The sequence below is a fragment of the Protopterus annectens genome, chromosome 3.part0, assembly GCF_019279795.1.
Source record: "Protopterus annectens isolate FY-2018-M chromosome 3.part0, PAN1.0, whole genome shotgun sequence".
Classification (NCBI taxonomy): Eukaryota; Metazoa; Chordata; order Ceratodontiformes; family Protopteridae; genus Protopterus; species Protopterus annectens.
In genome coordinates this window covers 1164647766-1164675571 of record NC_056731.1, presented here as the reverse complement: position 1 = coordinate 1164675571, position 27806 = coordinate 1164647766, and the positions used below count along the sequence as shown (strand labels likewise).

The following is a 27806-nucleotide window of genomic DNA, read 5'->3' as shown; positions in this document are numbered from 1 at the left end:
CCTTCCTAGATATACCAAAATTCAAGATGCTCACTCTGCAGCAGCTGCTGCCTGTGTTGGGCAAGAATGCTTGGATGGTGACTTTGGACTTAAAAGAAGCTTACCTGCATATTCCTATAAGGCAAGAGTGCAGAAGATATCTGCGTTTCAAAGCAGGCTTGAAGCATTACCAGTTCTCTGTGCTGCCCTTTGGCTTATCTACTTCGCCCAGGGTCTTTACAAAGTGCCTGGCACCAGTAATGGTGTTTTGCAGACAGAAAGGGATTCAAATATACCCTTATCTGGACGACTGTCTTATTCAAGCAGACGACAAAGACAGTCTACTTTGGCATCTAGCTTTTGTGCAGCATCTTCTTCAGTACCTCGGTTTCACAGTGAATCTGAAAGAAATCGAATCTGGTACTCACACAACAGATTACTTTCCTCGGTGCTCTTCTGAGTACTACAACCCAGATGACTTCCTTGACACCAGACAAAAAAGTGCAACTGGCTTCTTCTTTCCGACACCTGGCTTCAATGAAACAGCTGACTGCAAGAAAAATTCTGCAGGCTTTGGGGTACATGGCTTCCTACATTCTACTAATACCATATGCAAGACTGCATATGAGGAAACTGCAGTGGTACCTCAAGAGTGTATGGTCTCAGCATTACCACAGTTTGGAAACAGTGATCACGATTTTGCCTTGTCTCCAGCAAGAGTTTCTTTGGTGGGCCGAAGCCTGTCTACAGAACAAGGGGAAGCCTTTTTGTCCTCCACTGACCAACCAAGTTCTGACAACGGATGCTTCAGATTATGCCTGGGGAGCCAACATGCACGGGAGATGTCTTCAGGGTGTTTGGTAAAAGGAGCGAACACACCTGCACATAAATTTGAAGGAGATGCTGGCTGTACAGAATGCCCTGATAGCCTTCAGGGACCTTATTCTCCCAGGACAATTGTTGATACAGACAGACAACACTACAGTGATGTGGTACATAAACAGGCAGGGGGGCTCTCACTCTTGCCCCCTGTGCAGATTAGCCATGACTCTATGGTACACTGCTCTGACCTGCAGTGTCGACTTACAAGCGCAATTCCTTCCAGGAAAAGACAACACCCTGGCAGGCACATTGAGCAGACACATTTCGGATCCACACGAATGGATGTTGGATGTTTGGATATTCAGGATGATTATAAAGGTGTGGGGATGTCCGGACATAGATCTCTTTGCATCCCCTCAGAATCATCAACTTCCGACATTTTGCACAAGGACCTACCACAAACTAGCATGGAAAGTGGTTGCCCTCTCATTCAGTTGGAAACACCTCTCAGTATATGCTTTTCCTCCTTTTCCTCTTCTACTTCGGGTACTTCTGAAGATAAAACAGGACAGACCGCAAATGATTTTACTGGCTTCCAGTTGACCTCGGCAATTCTGGTATTCCACTCTGATGAACCTGGTTCAGGAGCCTCCCTGGATTCTGCCTCAAATCCCTCATCTACTGTCTCAACGGGACGGCCGGATACTGCACAGTCATGTCAAAACTCTGAATCTAGATGCCTGGCGGATCCAGGGTCTGTAAACACCTCTACTCTTTCCAAACAGGTTATGGATGTAATCCTTGAAGCTAGACGGCCCAGCACTAGAAAATCTTATGTGGGTAAATGGAAAAGATTTTGCTCCTGGAATCAATTCCAGGGTGGTGATTCTGCTGTTCCGAACATTCCTCTGATTTTACAGTATCTGACAGAGTTGTTACATACGGGCCTATCTTTTTCGTCTGTTAAGCTTCATGCTTCTGCTATTTCTGCGCATTACGATACGGATCCTCCGATTTTTTCTCATCCATTACTTAAACAATTTCTTAGAGGGGCTAAGAATATTCGGCCCCCTATGAGGGCTCCTGTTCCCACTTGGGATCTTAACTATGTTTTGGAGAAATTAACCTGGTCTCCTTTTGAACCTGCAGCTTCCACGGATTTTAAATTTTTGTCTTGGAAACCTGCTTTTCTTTTAGCTATTTCCTCTGCTGAAGAATTTCGGAATTGCAAGCACTCGTGGCTGTGGAACCCTTACTTATATTTCATCAGGACAGGGTATCTCTATGGACTAATCCCACCTTTATGCCCAAGGTGGTTTCGGCAGTGGCCTTGAATCAGTCTATTCATTTGCCTACCATTTTATCCTAATCTTCAAAGTGAGGAAGAAAGTCTTTTGCACTCTTTAGACGTGCACAGGCAGCTTTGTTTATACCTGAAAAGGGCCAAGATATTCCGGAAATCTGATCAGTTGTTTGTCGCTTATGCTCCTACTGTTCAAGGGAAAGCAATCACTAAGCAAACTATTTCCAAGTGGATTGCCCATTGCATCAAGTTCTGTTACTCTTATCATGGTAATCCAGTTCCTGTTAATGTTAGGACTCATTCTACCCAGGCTACTGCTACTTCAGCAGCTTTTCTTTGTGGGGTTCCTACCAAGGATATTTTGGAGGCTGCTACTTGAGTTCTGTACATACTTTTTCTAAGCATTACAACCTCCCTCTCTATTCTAAATCCAGGGCCGGTTTTGCAAGGTTTTGTGACCGCTCCCTCCGTTTCTCCTCCAGCTGCCCTTTCTTAGCTTTTGGACTCAACCCTACAGTCATGACTGCAACAGTGAACCACAAAGGACATAGTACAGTTGTGTACTCTTACCATAAATGTAGATGTTCGAGTGTGTTCACTGTTGCAGTCTGGGTTACCCTCCCTCCTACCCCCTCTTTTGTTTTTTCTTTGAGTATTATCTGTTATGAGATATTTTGGCTGATGAGGTTTTGGGCATGGTTTCTTTTTTAGCCTTTTCTTTCTGGGCACCTGACATCTGGGGCAAGAAAAACTGGGGAAATGGCGTCAGCTGAGGTCTTTATACCTTCTGGCGCATTGACGTCAGGATAAAAGCAACCTCAGCTGGCGCCCGATCCAGACTTTGGGACTCTGACCGATCAGGGGCTGCTGCTGTCAGGAAGAACCCTATGGTCATGACTGCAACAGTGAACACACTCGAACATCTACATTTATGGTAAGAGTACACAACTGTACTATCTGAGGTAATGGGGGATGTTGCATTGTGGGTAAGGGAGAAGCTCAAGAGCTCTAAGTTGCCATGAGCTTTTACAGCGGCCAAGTCAGATCTGATGCCTCAGGTCTGAGCCCATCAGTCGAGGACAGAAAGAATATTGACATCAAATGCAGTATTATTATGTCAGTTTCTGGAGGGGGGGCAGCCATGGATTCTCATAGGGGTGTGGAAAGAATTAAAAGGCTAAACATGGAAGTAAGCAGGCAGGACTCTGTGTCTGTACTTAACTGTACAGAACAGACATTTAAACTTAATTTGTTAATTAATTGCTGTAGGGCACTTATTCCAGGAAGAAATGTCCCACAGAAGTATGTCTTCTTACATATATTAACGTGCTGCCATTGTTAAAATACCTGTTCAGCTAGGCTATGGATGGTGTGTGGAGTTAAGTTATTCCATTTACCTTTCAGCTGTGCACATCTCACTTATAGAGGGCAAACTAGTCTTGGCAAGCCACTAACAATGAAGACCAGTTGAGGAATTAGAGAGAGAGGTAGCAGTGTGTTTCTTATGTTACAGTGAGAACTATTTTTATTGGAAGCTTGTCAATAAATTGAGTTTTATTTCTCAGCATGTCTCACTACATACAAACACAACATTTATAATCAATGCAATCAAATAACAGTACCTATAAATGCTTTGTTAAATTGCAAGTTGCATTGTAACTTTACTGCTAGTCAACTTTATGTACCTGAAGCTGGAGTTCTAAATGTACAAATATCATACAACATTGAGAAAAATATCAATTGGACAAAGTCTCTTAATTCCCTTTTGCATGCATTAGTTAATGTAGTGATTCACACGAGTCTGTATTTCTCAATGAAATTCCAAAGATCAGTTGCAAAAAAAAAAAAAAAAAAATCCAGTGTTCTGACAGCATGATCAGCAGCAGTCTGCACTAAGGAAAAACCCAGCAATATTACTTTGCATCAAAAACATTACTTTCACTGACCTTTTAAAGTAACCTATGCACAGAGTTCTGCAGGCAGAATGGACTGAGTGGGTTAACATCAGTGGAAACATAGAAGAAAGTCAAGAATTTCAGTGGGCTACCTGCTAACAGAAAAGCAGGGGATGATGCAGTGAATTGCACTTCCAAGATAAGAATGTTAAGGAAATTAACTTCCCCATTTGCAGTCAGCCATAGTCCATTGATACTGGCTTTATGTCACATAAATATTTACCAAAGAGGAGGGACCATCAGTGGTGAAATTTTCTGTCTAGAGCAAATACAACCAACTTTAACATATGGATTATATCAGACATCCAGTTACTAGTCCATCAAACTGTGTATGGCATAATGTTGATTTGGGAGAGTTTGTCAGTAGTCCCAGCAAGGAAATAGAGTCAGAGGCCTTGGCAAGGTCCATAGGATAAGTATGGCTTATATGTGCCTTTCCCAGACCCCAGTAACCCTTTCAAGGAGCTCAACCAGATTGATCAGTCATGATCTACCTTTACAAAGACAAACTGGTTTGTATCTAGGGATATAAGGTCCACCTATATCATTGCTCTTTAGTTCATTTATAGTATGATGTTAAGTTGTCTATCTCGCCTTCATTCTTGCTGGATGGGTTCGGAGCCGACCTCGGCTCCGACTCGGCCACTCTAAAAGCTCGAGAGTTGGTTCCACCAGCTCGAGGCTCCCCTTATATCCCACAATGCTAGGCGTGAGTTACCTCAGATCTCGTTTGCCTCTACAGCGATCGAGGTGTGTTTTCTACCGGCTCCAGGTTAGTGAAAGTTAGACTAGTTTAAATTCTTTAGACTTAAGCTAGCTTAGTGTATTTTTCTTTCCCCTTAGTGTAGTGGATATTATCCCTTCTACCTTTTATCCAGCCCCTTTTTTTCTAAAGAACTTATAGTTCTTTCCCTAAGGCCTTCGGGCCCTTCCTTCCCTATCCTTAGGGTGTGTATGTGTTTGATTAGGGAGTTTTAATTTAACTTGCCTTTAGTTTAAATAATTCCCTTTGAACCCCTATCAGTGTAATCTGTGTGTGTGTGTTTTCTGTGTGTGATTACACTTCGGTTCCTTGAGTATGTCCAAGGATACAAAGGTCTCAGGCTTCAAGAAGTGTGACTCGTGCTGTCAGAAAATGTCTCTGACAGACGGTCACACTTCTTGTGTGTATTGCCTGGGACCTTTACACCTGCAGGACTCTTGTGCTGTATGCCATGGCTTCAGCCCTAGAGTCCTGCAGGAGAGAAAAAATAAACTAATTTTGAGGGGTTTGATTAAGCCTGAAGGTTCCCTTTCTGTGTCATCGGGGAAACCTTCTAAGGCTTCCAAGACCTCGGCTCCAGCTTCAGAGTCGAGGCCTAAGGCTTCGAAGCCTACTGCTTCATCGGCTCCGGCTGGAGCCTATGAGTCTTTGACTGCAGTACCCGTGGTTTCCTCGGCTCCGGCCGGAGCCGAGGCATTAGAGATTCCTGGGTCGGCTCCGATCAGACCATCGGAGCCGACATCTAGAAAGAGATCGAGGTCACCGTCCCTTGGCTCCGTTCATTTGGCTCCAGCGTCTCCCCTGCTGTCTGAACGGAGCCACAGATCTCACTCCTCCAGGTCATCGAGGCTCTCAGATCACGACCTCCAGAGGGTAGTGAGTAGACTTTTGAAGTCCGAGGCACTGGCCCAAATGCTCCAGAGTCCGACTCATCAGTCGATGCCTCAACTTGTTCCAATAAATATTCCTCCTCCGACTCCTTTGAGCTCGGAGCCGGGGCGTCTCGGGACCGAGACTGAGGTAGCGTCGGAGCCGATAAAATTGTCTTCGGCTCCGTCGGCTCCGATTTCTTCTTTTGAAGAATCTCAGCGCCGGGCTTCCCTCGTCGGCTCCGAGGGGGTGAGTGGCATCGGACCCTTGTCCGACCCCCCTCTCCCTCTCGGTGCTTCGGCCCTGGTGAGTTCGGCTCCGACATCGGCCTCGGAGCCATCTCTGTCGGTGCCGAGGGAGGTTCTCAGCTTCTCGGAGCGGGGACCTCTGGCTCTGCCAGACAGGGGTGCGTTCGAGGTCATGCGGAGTGTGTTGGAACCTTGTTCGACTCCACAGTCGGCTCCGTCCACCCCTCCCTCTTTGGTGCCTTTGGTTATGTCGACTCACTCCCTCATCCCAGATCGCAGAGAGCCAGCTCCTCAAGAATCCCCTGTGGGGATCTCATCCTCTTCCGAGGCCTCTCCTGAATTGGCAGGGGAGCCCCCTAGGAAGAGAAAGTGTAAGAGGAAGCACATAGACTCACCTGAGTCTGTCACCTCTGACACAGATTTAGAGGATTCCGAGGGTTCCCCACCTTCCCCTTCTGAAGATGTCTCTTTCGCAGACATTCTAGAGATCCTGAAACAGAGGGGAAATTGGCCAGCCCTTAACCCTTCGGAGGATGAATCTGTGTATCTTGAGGCGTTTGGCTCTCGCCCTTCCACCTCCTGGGTGTCCCCCCCTTTTGATCCCCTCATGCAGGTGGTTGCAAAGAAGGCCTGGGCGGCTCCTGATTCAGTGGACCCTACCCGCAGGAGACCTTCCAAATTTATAACAGCACCAACTGACAAGCAATTTCTCACAAAAGGTGTTTCTGTGGATGCTATGGTGGTAGCTGCTGCCACCAAGAAGGAACTAGCTGATCCTTCAGTGCCTGTTCATCCCCTAACAAAGAATCTAGGTCTATGGACAGGTGCAGGAAGCGGATGTTCTCATCAGCGACCTTTGCTATGCGTTCGCTGAACTACCTATGCCATTTTACTCGTCTTCAAAGAGACTTGATCAAAGAAGCGAGTGACATGTTGAAGGATCCTACTGCGGGTTTTCAAGACAAGATGAACACTCAGCTGGCTACCCTGAACTCCATAGCTAACTCCTCCATGTGCCTCCTTTCTTATGCGGCTGATGGAGCGAGCAGGGCCGCAGGGACAGGTGTGGCCTTACGCAGGCATGCCTGGATGCGGCTATGCAACTTTGCAGACCCCTTTAAAACGTCATTCACTAATTCCCCGTTTGATGGATCATCTCTTTTTGGTCCTCAAGTGAAAGAAACCTTGACTAGGTGCGAGACAGATGGCAAGACTCTTTCTGCCGTCGGAGTCCGTTTTTCTACTCCTTCTAGGCCTTACCCCAAAGGCCAGAAAAGTGGGAAAATGTGGTTCCATAAACAATCTCAAGGGACTTCGCCTGACGCACAGAGTCGGTTCCCCGCCAGAGGCAGAGGGGGAAACAACAATGGTAGTCGCCGCCCTAGAGGCAGGGGGGGTCCGCAGAACCAGGGCAATCGAGAAGCCTTCTCTGATAAGCCCTTTCAGCATCCCTGAGGTGTTGCCCGACTGCCCACCTTCGGAGGCAGTCGGGGGAAGATTGTCACTGTACCCAGAAGCCTGGCTATCCCTGACTCAAGACAAATGGGTACAGTCCATCATTTCCGAAGGCTATTCCATTCCCTTCGTTCGCATTCCAAACCAATCAAAAAAATCCCTTCCAGATGTTCCACCCGCTCAAAGGGATCTTGCAGCTTTGGAAATTTCAAAGCTGCTTGCAAAAAGAGCAATTCAGCCAGTTCCAGCAGACCAGCAAGGATCCGGAATCTACTCCACGTTCTTTTTAGTTCCAAAGAAAACAGGGGACTGGAGACCAATTTTGGATCTCAGTATCTTGAACAAGTCAGTCAAGAAAACAAGATTTTGGATGGTCACGCTGCAGTCCATCCTTCCCTTTTTGGGAAAGGGAAACTGGATGTGCTCTGTAGACCTTCAGGATGCGTACTATCACATAAAAATGAACAGACGCTCCAGAAGATTCCTCTGCTTCAGGCTGGGAACCAGTCATTTTCAATTCAGGGCCCTGCCCTTTGGTCTCACCACTGCCCCCCCGGGTGTTTACCAAATGCATGGCAGTGGTAGCTTCTCACCTGAGACGTCAAGGATTCCAGGTGTTTCCATATTTGGACGACTGGCTCCTCACAGCTCCCACCAAGCATCTTCTTCTAATGGCCAGGGACTACACCTTTCGCATTTGTCAAAATTTAGGCATTTCAATAAATTGCGAAAAGTCTGTTTTGTCGCCTTGTCGTACTATTACCTTCATAGGCGCAAATCTAGACACAGTCAACATGTCTGCGAGACTAACAGATCAGAGAATAACAGACATACACAAACTGGTCTCGCTCCTCTTCAGCAGCAACAGAATCAAAGCCAGGTTAGTTCTGAAAGTGTTGGGGATTATGGCGGCTGCCATACCTCTGCTTCCATTAGCCAGATTCCACATGAGAATCCTTCAATGGATGCTCTTCACGCAATGGTCATACCAGCAACTTCCGATGTCCCACACCATTATGATTACGCAGACATGCAGGAATCATCTTCTGTGGTGGATGTCTTCCCCTCAGCTCTTATTGGGAAGACCCTTTGTCCCTTCCCCTCCGGTTGCTACTCTGACAACGGACGCCTCCCTGATCGGGTGGGGGGGGCATTATCAGGGCAGAACTGTCCAGGGCACATGGCAACCAGACGAATGCCACTTGCACATAAATGTTCTAGAGATGAGAGCAGTGCTTTTAGCGTTGCAAGCCCTTCAAGACTCTCTTCCCTTGGGAACGATACGAATCCCGGCGGACAATATGTCTGTAGTGTGGTATATCAACAAACAAGGTGGAACCAGGTCCTACCCCCTGTGTCGAGAAGCACTCCGACTGTGGCAATGGGCGATTTCTTCTCAGCAGTTTCTGATAGCAACGCACATCCCCGGGAAGTCCAATCAAATCGCGGACAAGTTGAGCAGAGCTATCCTCATGCCTCACGAGTGGTCTCTGAAAGACTCTGTTGTGAGAGAAATTTTTCTCAAGTGGGGTCAGCCTTGCTGCGACCTTTTTGCTACTCCCCAAAACAGCAAGTGCAGAGATTATTTCACCCTATTCCCGTTACCAGGCCAGCCCAGCAGAGACGCTCTAGTCCAAGTTTGGCCCGGGGACTTCTGTATGCATTTCCTCCCTTCCCACTAATCTCTCAAGTGATACAGAAAGCTATCGCTCAGAAGGCCTCGTTGATCCTCATTGCTCCTTACTGGCCTCGACAGGTTTGGTTCCCCTTTCTACATCATTTTCTGTTGGAGCGACCTTGGCATCTGGACCTAGTTCCAGATCTTTTGATCCATCAGTCGGCTCAGTTTCATCGCTCCCTTCCCTCTCTGAACCTCACTGCTTGGTTCCTCCAATTCCAACCTTAGCCAGGCTTCCTCAAATATCTCACTCTGTCCGAGATATTTTGATAGCTTCCCATAAATCTTCCACTCGGAAGATTTATTTGAGTAAGTGGAAACGTTTCGCCTATTGGGCTCAAGGAAAGGACATAGATCCTTTCACTGCTTCCATCCAAATAGTCCTTGATTTTCTAGCTGAACTCTTCCATGCAGGTTCATCTCCTTCTACTCTTAAAGTTCAATTGGCAGCTATTTCTAACTTTCATGTGGGCATTTCAGAGTCTGCCATCATGTCCCACAAGCTTTGCAAAGCCTTTTTGAAGGGAGTTTTTCTACTTAGACCTCCTATAAGAAATCCTCCTCCTCCTTGGGACCTAAATTTAGTTCTTAGTTCTTTGATTCTTTCCCTTTCGAACCTGCAGCCTCCTGTTCTTTAAAATTGCTATCATGGAAGACACTCTTTCTGGTAGCTATTACTTCAGCTAGAAGAGTTTCAGAACTTCATGCACTCAGCTGTCGACCTCCTTATCTGTTGTTCCATAAGGACAGGGTATCTTCTGAACCAACCCGTCTTTTTTACCTAAGATAGCCTCGGCGTGTAACCTAAATCAAAGCATTGACCTCCCTGTGTTTTTTTCCAGAATATTCTAACAGGTCTGAACAAAAATTGCATTGGCTAGATGTTCATCATCAGTTAAGGTACTATTTGGATAGAACCAAACAATTCAGAAAATCTGACCAGCTGTTTGTCTCTTATGCAGAAGGCAGAAAGGGACTTTCAGTTTCAAAGGTATCATTATCTAGATGGCTAACATCTCTGATTTCCCTTGTTTATGAAATTAGACACCAAAAGCTGCCTAACAAACCTAAAGCCCATTCTACCAGAGCTTTGGCTACTTCTATAGCCTTCCAAGACAGACTGCCTATTGACACCATTTGTGCAGCGGCTACTTGGGCTACTCCTCACACTTTCATTTCTCATTATAAGTTGGATTTAGCTTCTAGGCATAGAGCTAACTTTGGTTCCACTGTTCTCAAGAGTCTGTTCCGTTAGGCCACCCGGGACAAGGTGCTAGGGACGCGGTCCCATCCAGCAAGAATGAAGGCGAGATAGACAACTTAACATATAGAAGTTATGTTCTTACCATAACGTTCCATGTTAGTTGTCTTCTCTCGCATTCTTGCGTCCCACCCTCCTTCCCCCTGGCCTGGACAGACCTAGAGGAGTTTTGATTGTGACCTCTCTTTCTACCACCTCTTTACTTTAGGTATATGCTGCTGTGCATATTTTCCTGGATCAGGATGTAGGTCACCCTTCTCTTCTCCCTGGTTTATAGAGGTGGACTTTGTTTATAGTTATTCTGTTACTATTATAAGCTGGGCCTAGCTTACAAACGAGATCTGAGGTAACTCACGCCTAGCATTGTGGGATATAAGGGGAGCCTCGAGCCGGTGGAACCAACTCTCGAGCTTTTAGAGTGGCAGTCGGGCCGAGGTCGGCTCCGAACCCATCCAGCAAGAAGAAGGCGAGAAGAAGACAACTAACATGGAACGTTATGGTAAGAACATAACTTCTATTTTCGTAACCTTGCAAATAATGCTAGTATATGTCCAGATATTTTAACTATGACAGTATAATAAGGTGTAGCATAGGAGTCTGATAGTTTATATTCATCAAAAAAGTTTAAAAAGTTTGGTTTTGTTTGTGTTCAAGCTGTTGCTAGAAAAAGTTTATTTTGCATTACTCAGTACTTCTTGACCATGCAAGACTTTGTCTAGATTGTCTTTAAAAGGCTATATGGATGATGAGCAATCTTCGTGACTTATCTCACCTTATGTTTTCTCTAAATAGCATTCTACTCTGCATCACAAGAATCCATTTGTTAAGAATTTTGTTAAAATTCATTGCTTTCAACATATGTTTTCTAAGTATACGAAGGCAACTGAATCTATTTTAAAGGACCAGAATTGTGTTGTACTGCTTATGTAAACGCTCGCAAATGTTACTGTCATTTAAAGTTATAATTTAGTGATCTGAACGCTATTCTAAGTATACGAAGGCAACTGAATCTATTTTAAAGGACCTGAATTGTGTTTTACTGCTTATGTAAACGCTCGCAAATGTTACTGTCGTTTAAAGTTATAATTTAGTAATCTGAACGCTATTCTAAGTATACGAAGGCAAAATAATCTATTTTAAAGGACCTGAATGTGTTTTACTGCCTATGTAAATGCTCGCAAATGTTACTGACTTACACTTAATGTCTTTTTATCATAAACCATAAGCGACCTAATTCTGCAATCATTTAAAGTAACTGGATGCTATTTTATGTACAGGAATGTGTTTTAAAGACTATGCAAAGGCCTGCACATGTTCCTGACTAACTCTAGGCATCTTTTAAGCATAATGCATTAGCGACCTAGAGCTGAACTCATTTAAAGTTATAATTTCAGTATCTGCTGTGTATTTAACTAAGCTGAAGTCATTAGATGCCATCTCATAGTATTTGAATGTTTCTCATTAACTGCATACTTATGGATTATGAAGGCATTTGAGTGTGTTTGTGGCTAAAAAGGATAGCTGTTTTAGCCTGCTAGTACTATTTTTCAACCTTATTAACACTAATACTCATCTCTCTCTCCCTCACTTGTATCATAGGTAGCCCCCTCCCTTGCCTAACCTCCTGTGGATCCCAAGACCTAACAGCGGCCCATCAGGACCACAAAAGAAAACTAAACCAGAAGCCTCAACTCTTCTTAAAAATCAGGGTAAACACAAAACAATAGTACCCTAAGACTTTAATAATACAAAGCCTGTAAAAAATTGTATCTTTATAAATTCAGCACTAGTAACTCCATTGTGTTGAGTTATACTACTGGAAACTGTTACCTTTAAGACCCTGCAAAGTCTCCTGGCGGTGTAGGCCCCGCTCCGCTTCGCCCTCGCTTCGCTCGGGCTCCGCTCCCCTCCCTGCCCCCTTATCCCACCCGCCCCCAGTATCCCTACTTTTATAGCTACAAATAGTCCCTCCCACTTTCCCACTTAATCAAATCCAAGGCTCCCTTGTCAAACTCCATAACTCCTCCCACCCCAAGGCCCAACCCTCTAACAAACCCCACACAAAGTCTCTTCCCCCACTCGTTACCCACTTCTCTACTTCAGTATGGCAAATTTCACTTATACTATTACCCCCATCATAATTATACTTCTCATCACCACCTATATCCTAACAATATATGAAAACCAAACTCTTATAGGCATTCCTTTCCCTAAGTGCCACACCAACTCCCAATTCAATCTCCATGACAGTTATATACCACCCTCAATCTACCAGGACAAAAATATATCCCCCAAAATAGTCCACCCGACACTTCAACACCCTAAAATTTCACAAAACAAAACTAATCTCAAAATACTATTTAAACTACAAAGACTTTTAGTTTACTTGAAAAATTTTATTAACATCGACGGAGATATTCACCCAAACCCAGGTCCCACCACTATGCCAATCTCTAATCCCTATAATTTAACCCGAAAACCTACTGACTCCCTTCTAATACTACACCTGAACCTAAGAAGCATTAACAACAAAATTCACAACCTTCACGCCATCATAGCTAGTCATTCCCCTGACATCATGTGTCTAACCGAAACATGGTTAAAACCCTCTACTAAGAATGAAGAGATCCTCCCACCCGGGTACAATATTCTCAGGGCTGATCGTACAAAGAAAAAAGGTGGAGGAATAGCTATTATGTTTAAAAATAAACTAAACATCCTTAAGAACCAAGTACAACCTCCTATGATCTCAAACCTAGAAATTATAGCCCTACAGATCTGCCTAAACACTCAAAAACGCATCAACCTTATTGTAACCTATATCCCGCCAGGGAAGAACACAGAAAACCTGGAGCAATCCCTGAGCTGGCTAGCCATCAACTACCCACAAGAAACCATAGTTCTTGGAGACGTCAACATTGACTGGTCCCTCTATTCTACCCACATAACTCCACAACCTATTAACCTATATGGTTTCTCCCAAAATATCCTATCCCCAACCAGAATAGGCAACTCACTTCAAAAAGAAAGTATAATTGACTGGATCCTTACTAATAGAGACTCTAATAACTACACCACTGGCACCCTTCCCTGTGACCTCAGCGATCACCTAATAACTTATATTATTAAACATAAATGCCCAACCTCTAACACCCCCCTGTATAGATTAATCAGAAACAAAAAAAAATTCGTCCCTCAATTATTTCTTGCTGACCTGAAATTCTGCAACTGGACCATATTAAAGACTCTTCCACTAGAAGAGAGTGTGTCCCACTTCAATGACACGTTCCTTAAGATACTAGACTCACATGCTCCACATAGACAAATTAGAACCAAAACTCGCATAGCACCTTGGCTCACTACTGATACTAAATCCAAAATCAAACTTCGTGACCAAGCCTGGGAAAAATGGAGAGCCACAAAAACCCCCCAAGACCGTTGTAAATTTCAACAACTAAGAAATGCCACGAAAACTGCCATAACCCAAGACAAAAAACAATACTTCTGCAGCCTCCAGCAAAAACACCACAACAACCCAAAGAAATTCTGGGCAGGTTTTAACAACCTTCTGCACCCAGGCAAAACTTCCACCCCAACCCCTGAGAAACTCTTAGAGAAAGGCCAAGAAGAAGTAGCCAACACCTTTAACTCCTTCTTCACTGAGACTATCCAAACCTTAGCCAGTCACCTTACCTCCACTTCCCCACCTGCTGCTAAACTGCAACGTGGCAACCCTACCCCCTTTAATTTAAAGCCAGTCTCTTCCTCCTATGTGCGCTCCCTCCTAAAAAAACTCAAACCAACTACCCTAGCGGCTGACCACCTTCCTGCGGAATTCTTACAAATTGCATCTGATGAAATAGCCTACCCCATATCAATACTAATAAACAGATCTATAACTGAGATGAACATTCCCTCAATCTGGAAGACTTCCTATATCATTCCACTTCACAAAGGAGGTACCTCCCTGGAAATGTCAAATTATAGACCAATAGCCATCCTGTCCCCCATAGAGAAAATCATGGAAAGATGCATCCACAAACAACTTCTTCACTATCTGACCTCTAATAATCTCTTGTCCAATGCCCAGCATGGTTTTCGTCCGCACCATAGTACAACCACTGCCCTCCTTTCCTTTACTGACTCAATCAACAACAATCGCAATAACAAACTCATATCATCTGCCCTCTTTCTGGACCTATCAAAAGCATTCGATATGGTCAATCATCAATTCCTTCTCAACATCCTTGAAACTCTACGTCTGGACACTCCAGCACTAAACTGGTTCAATGCCTACCTCACTGGTAGGCAACAAGCTGTCCTATGGCAAAACAGAATATCAGGACTGCTCCCGAATACCATAGGCGTTCCTCAGGGCTCGATACTGGGCCCACTTCTGTTTTCCATCTTCATAAATGACCTTCAATTAGTCATTCCTAAATCCACCTGCATACAATATGCCGACGACTCTACCTTAATCTGCTCCGACGTCTCCCTCTCTAATCTCCAAATGACCACACAACATTGTTTTTCACTAGTTGAAAAATGGTTCACTGACTTAAAACTTCTACTTAACCCAGCTAAAACCAAACTCTTACTTTTCTTCCCCAACGTGTTCTCACCTCTAGGTAAAGAACTCCCAAACACTAACAACACAACCTTTCATATTAAATCCAATAATGGGACCCTCATAACCCCTGTCACCAGTACCAAACTGCTAGGTGTCACTATTGATCATAAGCTCAAATTTGACATACACATTACCCAAACAATAAAGTCTGTTAACAAAAAACTAGGATCTACGTACAGAATTAAAAACTTCCTAACTCCCACTACCAAATTAACTATTGCTCGCACCCATCTCCTCTCTTCCCTCCTCTATGCTTCCCCGATCCTCTCTTTTCTCAATAAACGTGAACTTAACATGCTCTCTCTTGCCTATAACCACATTGCCAGATTTACTACAGGTTCCCCTTATCGAACCCATCATTGCCTTAATCTGCGAAGACTTGGCTGGTTGGAACTGCCAAATCTCCTCAAACTTAGCCAACTCGCTGAAGCTTATAAAATAATCAACCATCCTGATAGAACTCCCTCACTGTGCAAAATTCTAACTCCATATACTAACCTCAACAGTCTCCGATCATCAAACAGCATCCAGATCCTAACCATTAAAGCAAAAAACTCAGGTGGGGATGCCCTTTATGCAAATTCCATTGGCAAGCAGTGGAACTCCCTGCCAAACAACCTTAGACTTACTTCTTCGCTCAATCATTTCAAAGCTAAACTTAAAGAATATCTCTCCACACAATGGACATGCCCATGTCGAGAACCTGACTAACTACATATCTCATGATTTCTAGCCCACTTCCCCAGCCCAGTTCCCTAATGCAGATCTCTAAAATTTCTCTTTCCTTTTAGTAATAAGGAAAATCTCTGATTTCAGTCTATTTTTCAGTATCTTTTACGAAATCAATGTTTTGTGTATAATTTCCTGTCTGTCCTTTAGTCTTATATAACATCTATGTAAATTTTTCTTTCCTGCATATGTAAGCTGTATTCTCTTGTTGTAACAATACTTTGAATCTTGCAATTTAAATATGTACTTCTATTGTGTATTGGAGCTTTTCTCCTCGGGCCTCTACTGAAAACGGATATGTATCCAGATGGACCAGCCCGGTTAACAAATGTAAAATAAAAAAAAATAAATACTTGGTAAAAATAAGATTTCCTTTTATTCTCAGCTCTCTGTGTCTTGCTTTTAGGAAGGGGTATCAGTGTTAATTAAATCTTTACTTGTGATGTGCCACATGGAAGTAGATTTTAAAAGATTTACTTGTATAAAAAACACTTAAGTAGGTTTTAAAAGCAGTTAAAAAAAGTATTCGGCCCACTCGTTTCTTCTAATCTCCCTGCTTGTAAGTTGATTCTAAACATGCAGTAAGCAACTAACCTAGTCCTAACGTCTTCAAAAATCCCACGTTTGTTTTACATATTCTTAAATACCATTATTTTTTGAGTCACCACCTCTTCAGAATGAGGAGTAAAGTAACTTTTCTCTAGGTGAGTGTATGTAGGACAGATGTGGTGGTGATACCAAAATGTAAACATTCTTAAGTAGAAAGAAGGCTCTATCATATATGGAGAAATTCAGAATGTTTAGCCCTACTGTGTATGCATCCATTCATTTTTCTGATTGGCTGTTTAATTCACTTAATTGGGTGCAAGACAGAGAAGCTAATCCTGAAAGTGGTACCAGGCCATTGCAGGATGCACAGATTCACACATTCCTATTCAGAAGACCACTATTTCAACTACAAACATGACTTTGAAGTTTGTGAGGAAACGGGTACCAACGCAGACACAGATACAGGAAAGACTTTCAAACTCCACACGGAATGAAGCAGAGCCAAGAAATAAACACTTGATGTGTTAAATGCTTAGTTTAGTAAGGCTAGCATAAGTGTAAAAATAAATGTGTTTGTGGAAACCTGAAAGTGGCTAAAGGGCCACTTCAGGAGTTAACAGAGAAGTGCTTGACTTTAGTTTGCACCAAATCTTGCAAAAAGAGATTTACACTGTATTTTAAGTACTTGTACTAGGGAGATAAGCTTCAGTGCATTTATTACTTTATTACATTTATATTGACAGAAAATCTCTGTTGTAGCCAGGTGTGTTGCATTTTACAGTAAAGATGGTAAAATTCAGTTAGTTCCATAAATGTAGATTAGGGTGTTGCAGAAAATGGGTACTCAACTTACCCTTACCAGGGTTCTGTATTTAGACATCTTGTTTTTACGTTACTAGTTAACGGTATTTCTGTATTCTGCGTCTCAGGTGATCTTGTACTCTGTGTGTGGGTTGATGATTCAGTCCTGTTCTTCCAAAAAACTACTGACTTCAGGGTTTTTTACATATTCAGACTATTTGTCATGATCTTGATCTGACTGGTAGAAAACAGGATTCATCTTAATGCTACTAAAAGCAAGCTCAAAATTTTAACCTCAGCAGTAATCAGCCCCTGGATTCTCACAGCAGCAAATCTGTAATAATGGCTAGAAGGCACACTTTTTGAGGTTTAAAAATCTGATCAGCATATTAAAACCGCTGTTTAAGAACAAATAGAAAATTAGAACTTCTTTATAGGGTCAGATCTTTTATGACAGATAACGCACATCTCATAACTGCTACATCGGGTTCCTATTAGAATGACGAAAACGCATTTTGTCAAATGCGTTTTCATCGACACCTAAAGAGCGGCTGTTCAGTGAATTCTTTCCCTGGGAAAGAAGTCACTTGACCGCTTCATTGTTTTGCCATGTTCTGCACTGTAGTGTGGTCTCAGGGATTCCCTTCCGGTATAGCCGCCGAGTATGAATGTGCAACAGTTACTGACCTTATGGTTAGGTTGCGGGTTAATGTAAGTGCATATGTTTACTTTTTTTTTAGTTAGATGTATGGTTGAGTTATGTGTGCATGTGTTTTCAGCTGTTTACTTTTATTTTTGGGGGGGGGGTAGAATTAGGGTTAAGGTAAGTGTGTATGTGTTTGGAAGTGTTTACTGTTTTTTTTTTTGTTTTTGGTTGGAACAGCGATTTCTTTCCCTAGGAAAGAAATCGCTGTTCTGAGGTGTCGACATTTTCAGCTTTCGCTGAAAAAAGGGCCGATGAAACATCATTCACTGTTTTAAGCGTTCGATGTTTTAATATAGACCTGCTACATCTTAACCATTTCCAGTTCCATTTAAGGCCTGCAACACTTTTACTAATTTACCTTCATGTCACGCCTCCAAATTTGCGCATGCATCTAACAGGAGTACCAGATTTCCCTCTGGTCATGTGACTAAAACTGTCTAGAATTCTGTCAGTAACTGGTCATGATGCAGCTTAGTGCTGAGCTTACTTGCATTTATAATACTAGTAAATGTTCTCCCACTCACCCTTTAATAAAGTGTTATACACCATTGTTATCATAGTATTCTGTCATTCAGCTGTAAATAAAGAGGTGTACCAGTTACATAATCTTTGCTCAGCCAACCTTCACCTGACTCACGCACCCAAGTCTCAGTTATTGTGGCAAGTCAGCTTTCTACTGTATGACTTCCAAACTATGCATCCCCTTACTAGCATTCATGAGATGGCAAATTAAACTAAAACAAACATTTAGAAAGGCCCTAAAAGACCATCTTTTGTGCAAATTGGGCCTGTAGGCATACCAGTCATTTCACCGGTCTCTCTAATTTAGTTTTCCTTTTTTTTTTACACACACATATATATATATATATATATATATATGTATATATATATATATATATATATATATATATATATATATATATATATATGGATCTATGTTGCTACAGCATATATATATATACATGGATCTATGTTGCTACAGCAAAAGTATATATATATATATATATATATATATATATATATCTGTGTGTGTGTCTGTTTGTGTATACCTTATTGCAACATTTTTTCAGTGTGACATGCTGTGCAGTCCCCATGCATGTTGCACTTGTTATTTTGGCAGTGATTGCTGATACAGCCATTTTATAATTATATGTTTATAAAACACTAATAAAGCAGTCTCATGTCAGTGCTTACTGTGCATGCAAATCCAAGTATCACAATCAGCTATTCTATCTAGTTTTAATCACATTTGATTAGTTAAACACACAAAGTATTTACAGCCTTATTTGAAACCAGGAATTCATTAGTGACCCTACTATTTCATTTACATTATATAAGTCTTAACAGTTGGACTACTGGCATTTCACCTGTTAGAATCTTAGATACTTTGTTCTGCAATTTTATTGCAGAAATTCTGAATGTTCTTGATTTAGTTGCATATCTAGATTGACACATTTCCCTCCACTAATCATCTGTAATGTCTTTAAATTGTTCACTCCATGCTGTTTTTACCTTTGTAATATGTTGTCTGTTACGGCTTTATATGTTCTACTTATTACAGTTGTCAGGTCTGTCATTTCTCTTCTAGCCTCAATTATAACATCTGTTTGTGGTTTAATAAAATGACTACCCAACCTCTGCACATCTTCCTTGAACTCTAATATTAGAACTGTAAAAATTTTGTCTAGCTTCATTCCATTTTATTACTTCATTTTTTATCATCTGCTTCCAAAACCTTGGTTCTTTGTTCTTTCTACTTGAAATGCTCATGAAATACTAATAACACAATTACTTGTGTTTTTCTTATTAATATATAAAGCATAGCTTGCTTATGTTATTCTGTTTTCCAATGTCTAACTTCAGCTTGCTTAATACTTGTATATAAGCTGTATAGAATGTTAATTTATTTCCTAGATCTGTTCATATGCTACAAACCTCAGTGGGCACTATACCTATCATGTGCTTCTATTTGGACATCAATCCTGTATCCTGAATCATATATATTAATCTAATTCTGTGGCCTTATAGTACAGTGGATATAAAAAGTGTACACGCACCCCTGTTAAAATGCCAGGTTTTGTTATGTAAAAAAATGACATCACAAAAAATAATTTCAAAACTTTTCCCACCTTTAATGTGACCTGTAACATATACAATTCGATTGAAAAACAAACATCTGTTAGGGGACAAAATATAAAAAATAAAACATACAATAAGCTGTTTGCATAAGTGTGCACACCCTTAATATAATACTTTGTTGAAGCACCTTTTGATTTAATTACAGCATTCAGTCTTCTTGGGCAGGAGTCTATCAGCATGGCACATCTTGACTTGGCAATATTTGCCTACTCTTCCTTGCAAAAGCACTCCAAATCTGTCAGATTACGAGGGCATCTCTTGTGCACAGCCCTCTTTAGGTCACCCCACAGATTTTCTATTGGATTTATGTCTGGGCTGTGGCTGGGCCATTCCAAAACTTTAATTTTCTTCTGGTGAAGCCATTCTTTTGTTGATTTGGATGTATGCTTGGGGTCATTGTCATGTTGAAAGGTGAAATTGTTCTTCATCTTCAGCTTTCTAGCAGACACCTGAAGGTTTTGGGCCAAAGGTGACTGGTATTTGGAACTGTTCATAATTCCCTCCACCTTGACTAAAGCCCCAGTTCCAGCTGAAGAAAAGCAACCCCAAAGCATGATACTGCCACTGCCATGCTTTACCATGGGGATGGTGTTCTTTTGGTGATGCGAAGTGTTGTTTGTACGCCAAACGTACCTTTTGGAATTGTGGCCATAAAGTTCAACCTTGGTCTCATCAGACCATATCACATGTTTCCACATGGTTTTGAGAGACCTGATGTATTGTTTTGCAAATTTTAGCCAGGCTTGGATATTTTTCTGTGTAAGAAAAGGCTTCCGTCTTTCAACCCTACCCCATAGTCGAGACATATGGAGAATACGGGAGATTGTTGTTCCATGTACTACACAACCAGTATGTTCCAGAAATTCCTGCAAATCAAAAGATGCTTCAACAAAGTATTAGTTTAAGGGTGTGTACTCTTATGCAACCAGCTTATTGTATATGTTTTTTATTTTTTATATTTTTCCCCTAACAGATTTTTCAAGTTGAATTGTACAGGTTATAGGTCACATTATAGGTAGGAAAAGTTTTGAAATGATTTATTGTGTTCTCATTTTTTTATATCACAACATTTTAACAGGGGTGTGTACACTTTCTATATCAACTGTATGTCTCCAAATGTGGAAGCCCCAAAGCACCCTGTATTCATTTTTCCATTGTATTTTTTTCCCTTTTGTTAGCCGAAAGAAACTCTTTAATTTCATTTTCCATGTTCTTCCACATCTGGTCTTTCAGTTGATACATATCAGTTTGTCTTCCATAAAGAACCAGTAGGACCAAAATTATCATACTCATTTGTTAATTGTATCTAATTAATAATCTTTAGAGTAATTATTTTCCCACATTTCTTTAAGTGCTTGCTCAGTGTCATGCCTCTGCCAAAACACCAAGTCTCTCATCTTGTCATGACCCCACAAAAAGGAAAATCTATGTGCCAAGTCATGAGTTGGGGCATAGTTTATTACTGGCTCTATTTTGCTCCTTTACTTTATATACTGCTCTGTTATTAAAATATTTCAGTTTATCAATGTAATTTGTATATCATGATCCTATTTTGTCCAGCCATCCGTTTTCAATGTTAGGTTTGAAGCTGCTTGTTGGATCTGATCCGGTCATCAGCTAGTACTTCTAGTATCGAGCTCTTTCAGATTTTCCCTCCCATAATTCCCCCTGTGCCCTCACTTACCTTACTTCTCATGTGTTGCCATAGTGAAGGAGGATCCTTGGTGCCTCAGCTAAGCGCTCCTTTTGTTTTTCAGAAATATTTTCTTTATACATTAAAGAATAGCTTCTAGGAACTCATTTTCTTCACCTTCTTCATTGAATATAGTTGTTCTTGAGCTAAAGTTGCTTAGTTATACTGTTCCTTTGCATTGTCTCATTAGTAAAACACAGGCTGGTGGGCTAGCATCTCTTATTTCTCTCTCTCTCTCTGATTGTGTGTGTGTTAATTCTTCAGCTTATGAAGTTTCCTCACGTAACGAAATGAATACTTGTGTTAATAGAGCAAGGGGTTACTACAGGGACCTTTTTATTGAAGGGAGAATTGATTCCGATTTATTGAAATACATTGACATCATTCACCCAAAGGTCCCTGTTATGTTTGGGATACCGAAGGTTCATAAAAACTTTCATGATCCACCTATGAGAGCACTCATTGATGGGAGGTCTTCGATCTCTTACCCTAGTGCTAAATATATTGATTTTGTACTTTCGAAATATTTGAAGTTGATCCCAAGCATTTGTAAGGATTCTTGGTCCTTTTTATCAAATGTAAACAATATTAGATGGGAGGATTCTTTTAATTTTCTCACGATCGACGTCGTCGACTTGTATACCTCCATTCCACATGAAGAAGCTATAGAGTGGGTGGGGTTATTCTTAGCCGAATTGGAGGCACCTAGAGCAGAAATAGATAATATCACTGAATTATTAGACATTGTCTTGTCTTCTAATTTTTTCACTTTTGAAAATGAAATTTACATTCAAAAACAAGGGGTTGCTATGGGGTCCCCTTGTGGGGCCAGTGTAGCAAACATTTTCATGGCCCACTGGGAAAAAATTTTGTTTTCAATCACCCAGTGTGGAAAGAGAAAATTGGTTACTACACTCGGTTCCTTGATGACGTGTTCATTCTTTTCAGAGGTGATTGTACTGTGGCACAATCTTTTGTAGATTTTCTTAATGGAACAACTTCCTTTTTGAAATTTACGCACAAATTTGCTACAGATGAGATTGACTATTTAGATGTCCGACTGAAAAAAGATCTGTCCACTGGTAGACTTAGGTCCACCATTTTTAGGAAAGACACTTATGTCAACTCATTCCTACACTTCACTAGCTCTCATCCTTTCAAATTGAAGAGAGCTATTGTGAAAGGCCAATTAGTGAGAGCAGTGAGAATGTGTAGTGATTTTGCTGACTTTACATTAGAATGCGCTTTTCTAAAAGAATTGTTCCTTAATAGAGGATATCCGCAAATTTTAATTGATGAACTAACCAGTGAGATTGAAATCAAAAGAAATACTGTTTTTTTTTAAACCTTTGCTTGATAGAGAACTTACTGTTCCCTCTAATTTGATGGAACTTGCTGACATTTCTATTTCAGTTCCCCTTGTTGTTTCCACTGTTACTTCTAGGGAAACAGATGTGCCATTTTATCCTAATAGTTTTGTTACTACATTTAATCTAAATTCAAGTTCAATTGCAGCAATTATTTCGAAGAATTGGCATTTCATTTCTAACAGTTCCTTGGTGGAAAAACTTGGAACAAAACCACGGATAGTCTATAAAAGAGGTAGCAATATAAAAGAACTACTACAGAGAGGTTTTTTCAATCAAACTTTCAATAGGGTTAGGGGCTCTTTTCCTTGTGGGCTATGTAACTGGTGCAATACTATAAAGGCAGGTAGTTCTTTTAGTATTGGGCAAAGAAAATATGATATCAGATTTAAGATTACTTGCGACACCAAATCTATTGTTTACTTGGCTTTTTGTGTTTGTTGCCCCGCTTTCTATGTCGGAAAGACCGATAGGAAATTCAAAGAACGCATTTACCAGCATTGTTACGCCATTTTGAATAACAAAAGCGAAAATGCATTAGCCAAGCATGTTAGTAATTATCCTGGACATAGTTTCCTATTTATGGGCATAGACCACATTCCCAATACTATCAGAGGAGGACCAATTTCACTAGTTTTGGAGAATCGTGAATTGGTGTGGCAGCTTAAATTGGATGCCTTTAACTCACCAGGTCTTAACGAATATTGTAATATTGCACCAGTGTTAAAATGTAGATCCTATTTGAGATAAATATGATTATATTCTTTTGTCCACAAATTTGATTATATTGTCTTGTCCCATCTTTATTGTTAAAAAGTTTTACCACTATATTGAGTGACTGCATTTGTGTGCACCACTTATTATTACTATTTTTTAGTATCTTAGAGGGTTATATAGAAATACCAAAACTGTAGACGAGGAAGAAAACAAATCCTGCAGCAGCAAGAGCTTGGACAAACACGTTGCAAGAATAAACCACACCACAGCAATAGCGTAATAATCTTTACTCCATACACGCTTTCGTAAAAACTTCTTCAGAATACATAACAACTGTTAAAACATCATTTAAATACCCTATACTTAATGAGCATCCAATTATCCAATAAATATAATCAGAATTATTTAAAAAGACAGTCTAAATAAAAAATTCTGTTATAATATTTTTATCTATACATAATTTTTTGTTTTTCAAAAAACATTTGATATTATTAGAGTCATTAAGACCTGGGGGTCGGTCAGATCTCAGTCGAATCTGCCACAAGGTCTCCCTCTGCTCGACAAAATTCCTGAAATCGCCCCCCCTCAGGTCTGAATGACAAACTTCTAAAACTGAAAAAAGAAATTTCTTAAAATTAGGACACACAACCGAATGTTTGAATAAAGCATTATTTGTATCTCTACTTTTTATACTGTACAAATGTTCTCGTATTCTAGTTTTTAAACATCTAACAGTCATTCCAATATAATATGCAGTGCAGCTATTACAAAAACTGATATAAATAACACCCTTTGTATTACAATTAACATGTTGGGGAACTTCAAAAGTTTTATCTATACAATCTATCAAAATGTATGGGCCTTGTGAAATAAATCTACACATATTACACCCAAAGCATGGAAACATCCCCTTTGTATAGTTGTTAACATCTACTCCCACTTTATTATAATTCTTGAATTCTAAAGCTTTTTTTATGTTATAATCATTTCTTAACACAAAAAGGGGTTGTTCCCCAATGATTTGACTAATCTCAGCGTTTCCTTGCAAAATTCTCCAATTTTTTCTTAGAACTTGTTTAATATGTTCGCTATCTATAGTCATATCCAGAGAACAAATCACATTCTTATTTTTACCTGCTTCATTACTAGTACCTAGAGAACTTAGATCAACTGTATCATTTAAAATAGCTTGATATTGTGTGCTACGTTTTTCTATCACTTCTTTCTTGGCTCTTTCCAAGAGCATGTAATCATAACCCCTATTAATAAACATTTCTGAAATGAATTCTAGTTCTTCAAAAAAATCAGTATCTTTAGTGGTCATTCGACTGGCCCTGATAAATTGTCCTTTCGGAACGTTCTTTTTAGTGTGTAATGGGTGTCCACTTTTGAAGTGTAAATATCCATTTGTAAATGTATTTTTCCTGAAAATACTACTTTGAAATCTAGTTTTGATGGAATCCCACCAAAAAAGGTTATCCAGAAAATTAATTTTCGAACCAGTTTCCCCTTTGGTGAATTTTAAAAAATCAACTGTATTGTTAATAGCTGCAAGGAATTCGTCAACTGTATCATTATTACCTTTCATAATAATGGAGTAAAGATTATTACGCTATTGCTGTGGTGTGGTTTATTCTTGCAACGTGTTTGTCCAAGCTCTTGCTGCTGCAGGATTTGTTTTCTTCCTCGTCTACAGTTTTGGTTTGGTCTCTTGGTTTTTGTGGATTATTATATAGAAATACCATTAATATATAGGTATTATTTACTGTATTTTGAAAGACTTTAAATGTTTACATATTTATATATATATTTTTTATATATATATTTACAATTTTATTTGCTATATTTACATATTTCTTATTTATACGTTTTTTATAGTAATTAGATTTTTTATGCTTTTATTAAGTACTTGTATATGTAGTATTATTAGAGGTTAGTTTTAGATCATCTCATTGTTTACTAGTTATGAGTGCTTACGTGCAGTTATTTTTAGTATATGCGCTTGTTCTAATGTCCGGTTGGTTGTCAGTCTTCTTAAGGAAGTGATGTAATGATGTCAATACACTTTTAAAAAACTTTTTTGGCGCCTTTGTTTTTTAACTTCCTCTGAAGAAGCTACGTTTTAAGAGTGGCGAAAACGCTGTGTATTGCATAATAAACTTGCGTTAAGGAATTCAGTGCTGTGGGTTTTTTCCCTCGTTGCAAGCTTTTTTCACTTGATTGTGTGTGTGTGTTTGTATGTATGTATCGGCTGGAGGGCATGATACTGCTTCATGGGGAATATAAACTGGAGTATTGCTCTGAACTAAATATCCAAGAAACTGCAACATTCTTAATGTCATAGTTGACCCTATGACTCCTGAATGTGCTGGTCGTGTCACTGTCATGTAGCACTAGGACGCAGGGGACCAGAGTCGGGGAAGTAATGTAGAATTGCAAAACCGTCTATGTAAACATAAAGGAAAATGAAATAGGTCATGCTTATGTTAGCAACTGAACTTCAGAAGTGGTATGATTGCCCAACACTTCAACTCAAAGGAAAAGATGAGAAAAGCCATTATGGCTCCCTCCGAAGCATAGCTCCTTAGTTGACCATCTAGTTTGCCGGTCCTGCCTATGTGGTGTGATGATAATGGGATATGCCAGAATGGATTGAAAATGTGGCTAAAAAGCTTTCTCACGGCTTGATAATGGAAGACATCACCAGACTAGACCATACATCTGCTCAGGTGAGGATGTATTTCATTAAATGTGGTTATGATGTAGATGATGCCTGTTCTAGGACTGCTGCCAGTTGAACAGTAAGTAATTAGGAGACTTGTGGCTGAGTGTTGAACCTTTACCTTAGAAAATAAAAGATTTATTCAGCTCCTCTGCAAATGATAAACTTGTTCCTCGAACAGCGTAACAAAAACACTTATAAAAAAGAAAAAATGCTGCACCGGAAACCACAAACAGATTCTTTATTGTAAGTTTTAGCACTTTCGTTCCATGTAAGAGGAACTTTTTCAGAAACGTAATACTAACATCCTCCTAAGCTACTCTGCAAATGGTAAAGTACTTGCATGTGCAGTCTGGTCTTGCAAATAATCCACATGTGTAATTAAGATATTTAGAGAGTCTACAGAAACGAGTTTAGCAACTCTTTGTAGTTAAAGCAGGAAAGGGACTATAGAATTCTGTTTAGGACATTACAAAAAAGGGTCTTGTGTCATTTAAAATAATCTGCTGTCTGCAGATATGTTACCTTAAGTACTAATTCATTGAACTGCCATTTTTTTGAGGTGATGATGTTGATTTTTAGGAACAGTAATTTGAGACAACATCCTCAACTTTGTTATTGGTGCAGTTATTGCATCTTGTGTCAGTACTGTTTTGTGCAAACTTTATATGATGATTACGGTGATATATAAGTAATATGTAAATTTTTATCCTGAAAAACAGAGCAAGTAAGCTATGTGTATATTAACAGTTTATTTATCTCTTTATCTACAGATATGATCCTAAAATGGCAAAAAGACGCAGATAGAGAAATGGTCATTAAAGATTGCAGATGAGGATATGGATTGTAAAAAAGATCATAATGCCTTACATCTTTTTAATTCCGTTTAACCATACAGATGGCTAAACTGCAGACATTTTGTACAGAATCTCATAAACACTTGGACTAAAAATATATGCAAATAAATATTTGTATTAATATATTTCCACAATCTCAAATTTACTTTTAAATTATTTTTGTGTGTTTTTGTTGCTTCATTTTATTGTAATGGGTTTACTCCAAACAGGTTTATGCAATCTAGTTTCATATTATATAGAGTAACTACTTTGCCTTGTAGGGATTTGTAGACGCATGTGGGTTAGAGTCGTATTTGTGGCAATAACTTCAGTGTTCACATTTTATGGCTGTGCTGGAGCTAACATCAAGTACTGTCCTTGTTGGATCCTTGTGTGGGTTCATACTTTTCAATTATCTGTGTTCTGCATTTTTTTCTTCAGAAGACCTGTGGACCTAATCAGTGCAAAAGACATCACACATTGGCTACATAAGTCTGCCAATTTTTTTTCACTTACACAGTTTTGATCATGATGCTAACTACTGCTTGTAAAGTATTTTTTTTATGGGCCTGCATATCAGTCC

General features: G+C 40.3%; 1 protein-coding gene across 1 annotated transcript in view; it reads left to right on the top strand.

The window, feature by feature from the left end:
• Positions 1 to 27369, top strand: part of NBN (nibrin) — a 1386396-nt gene extending 1359027 nt beyond the window's left edge. The window contains exon 16 of the mRNA XM_044065389.1: positions 27161 to 27369. Coding sequence (XP_043921324.1) covers positions 27161 to 27194 — 34 coding nt within the window. The 3' untranslated portion in view covers positions 27195 to 27369. The remainder of the gene's footprint in view (positions 1 to 27160) is intronic.
• The last annotated feature ends 437 nt before the right edge of the window (positions 27370 to 27806 follow it).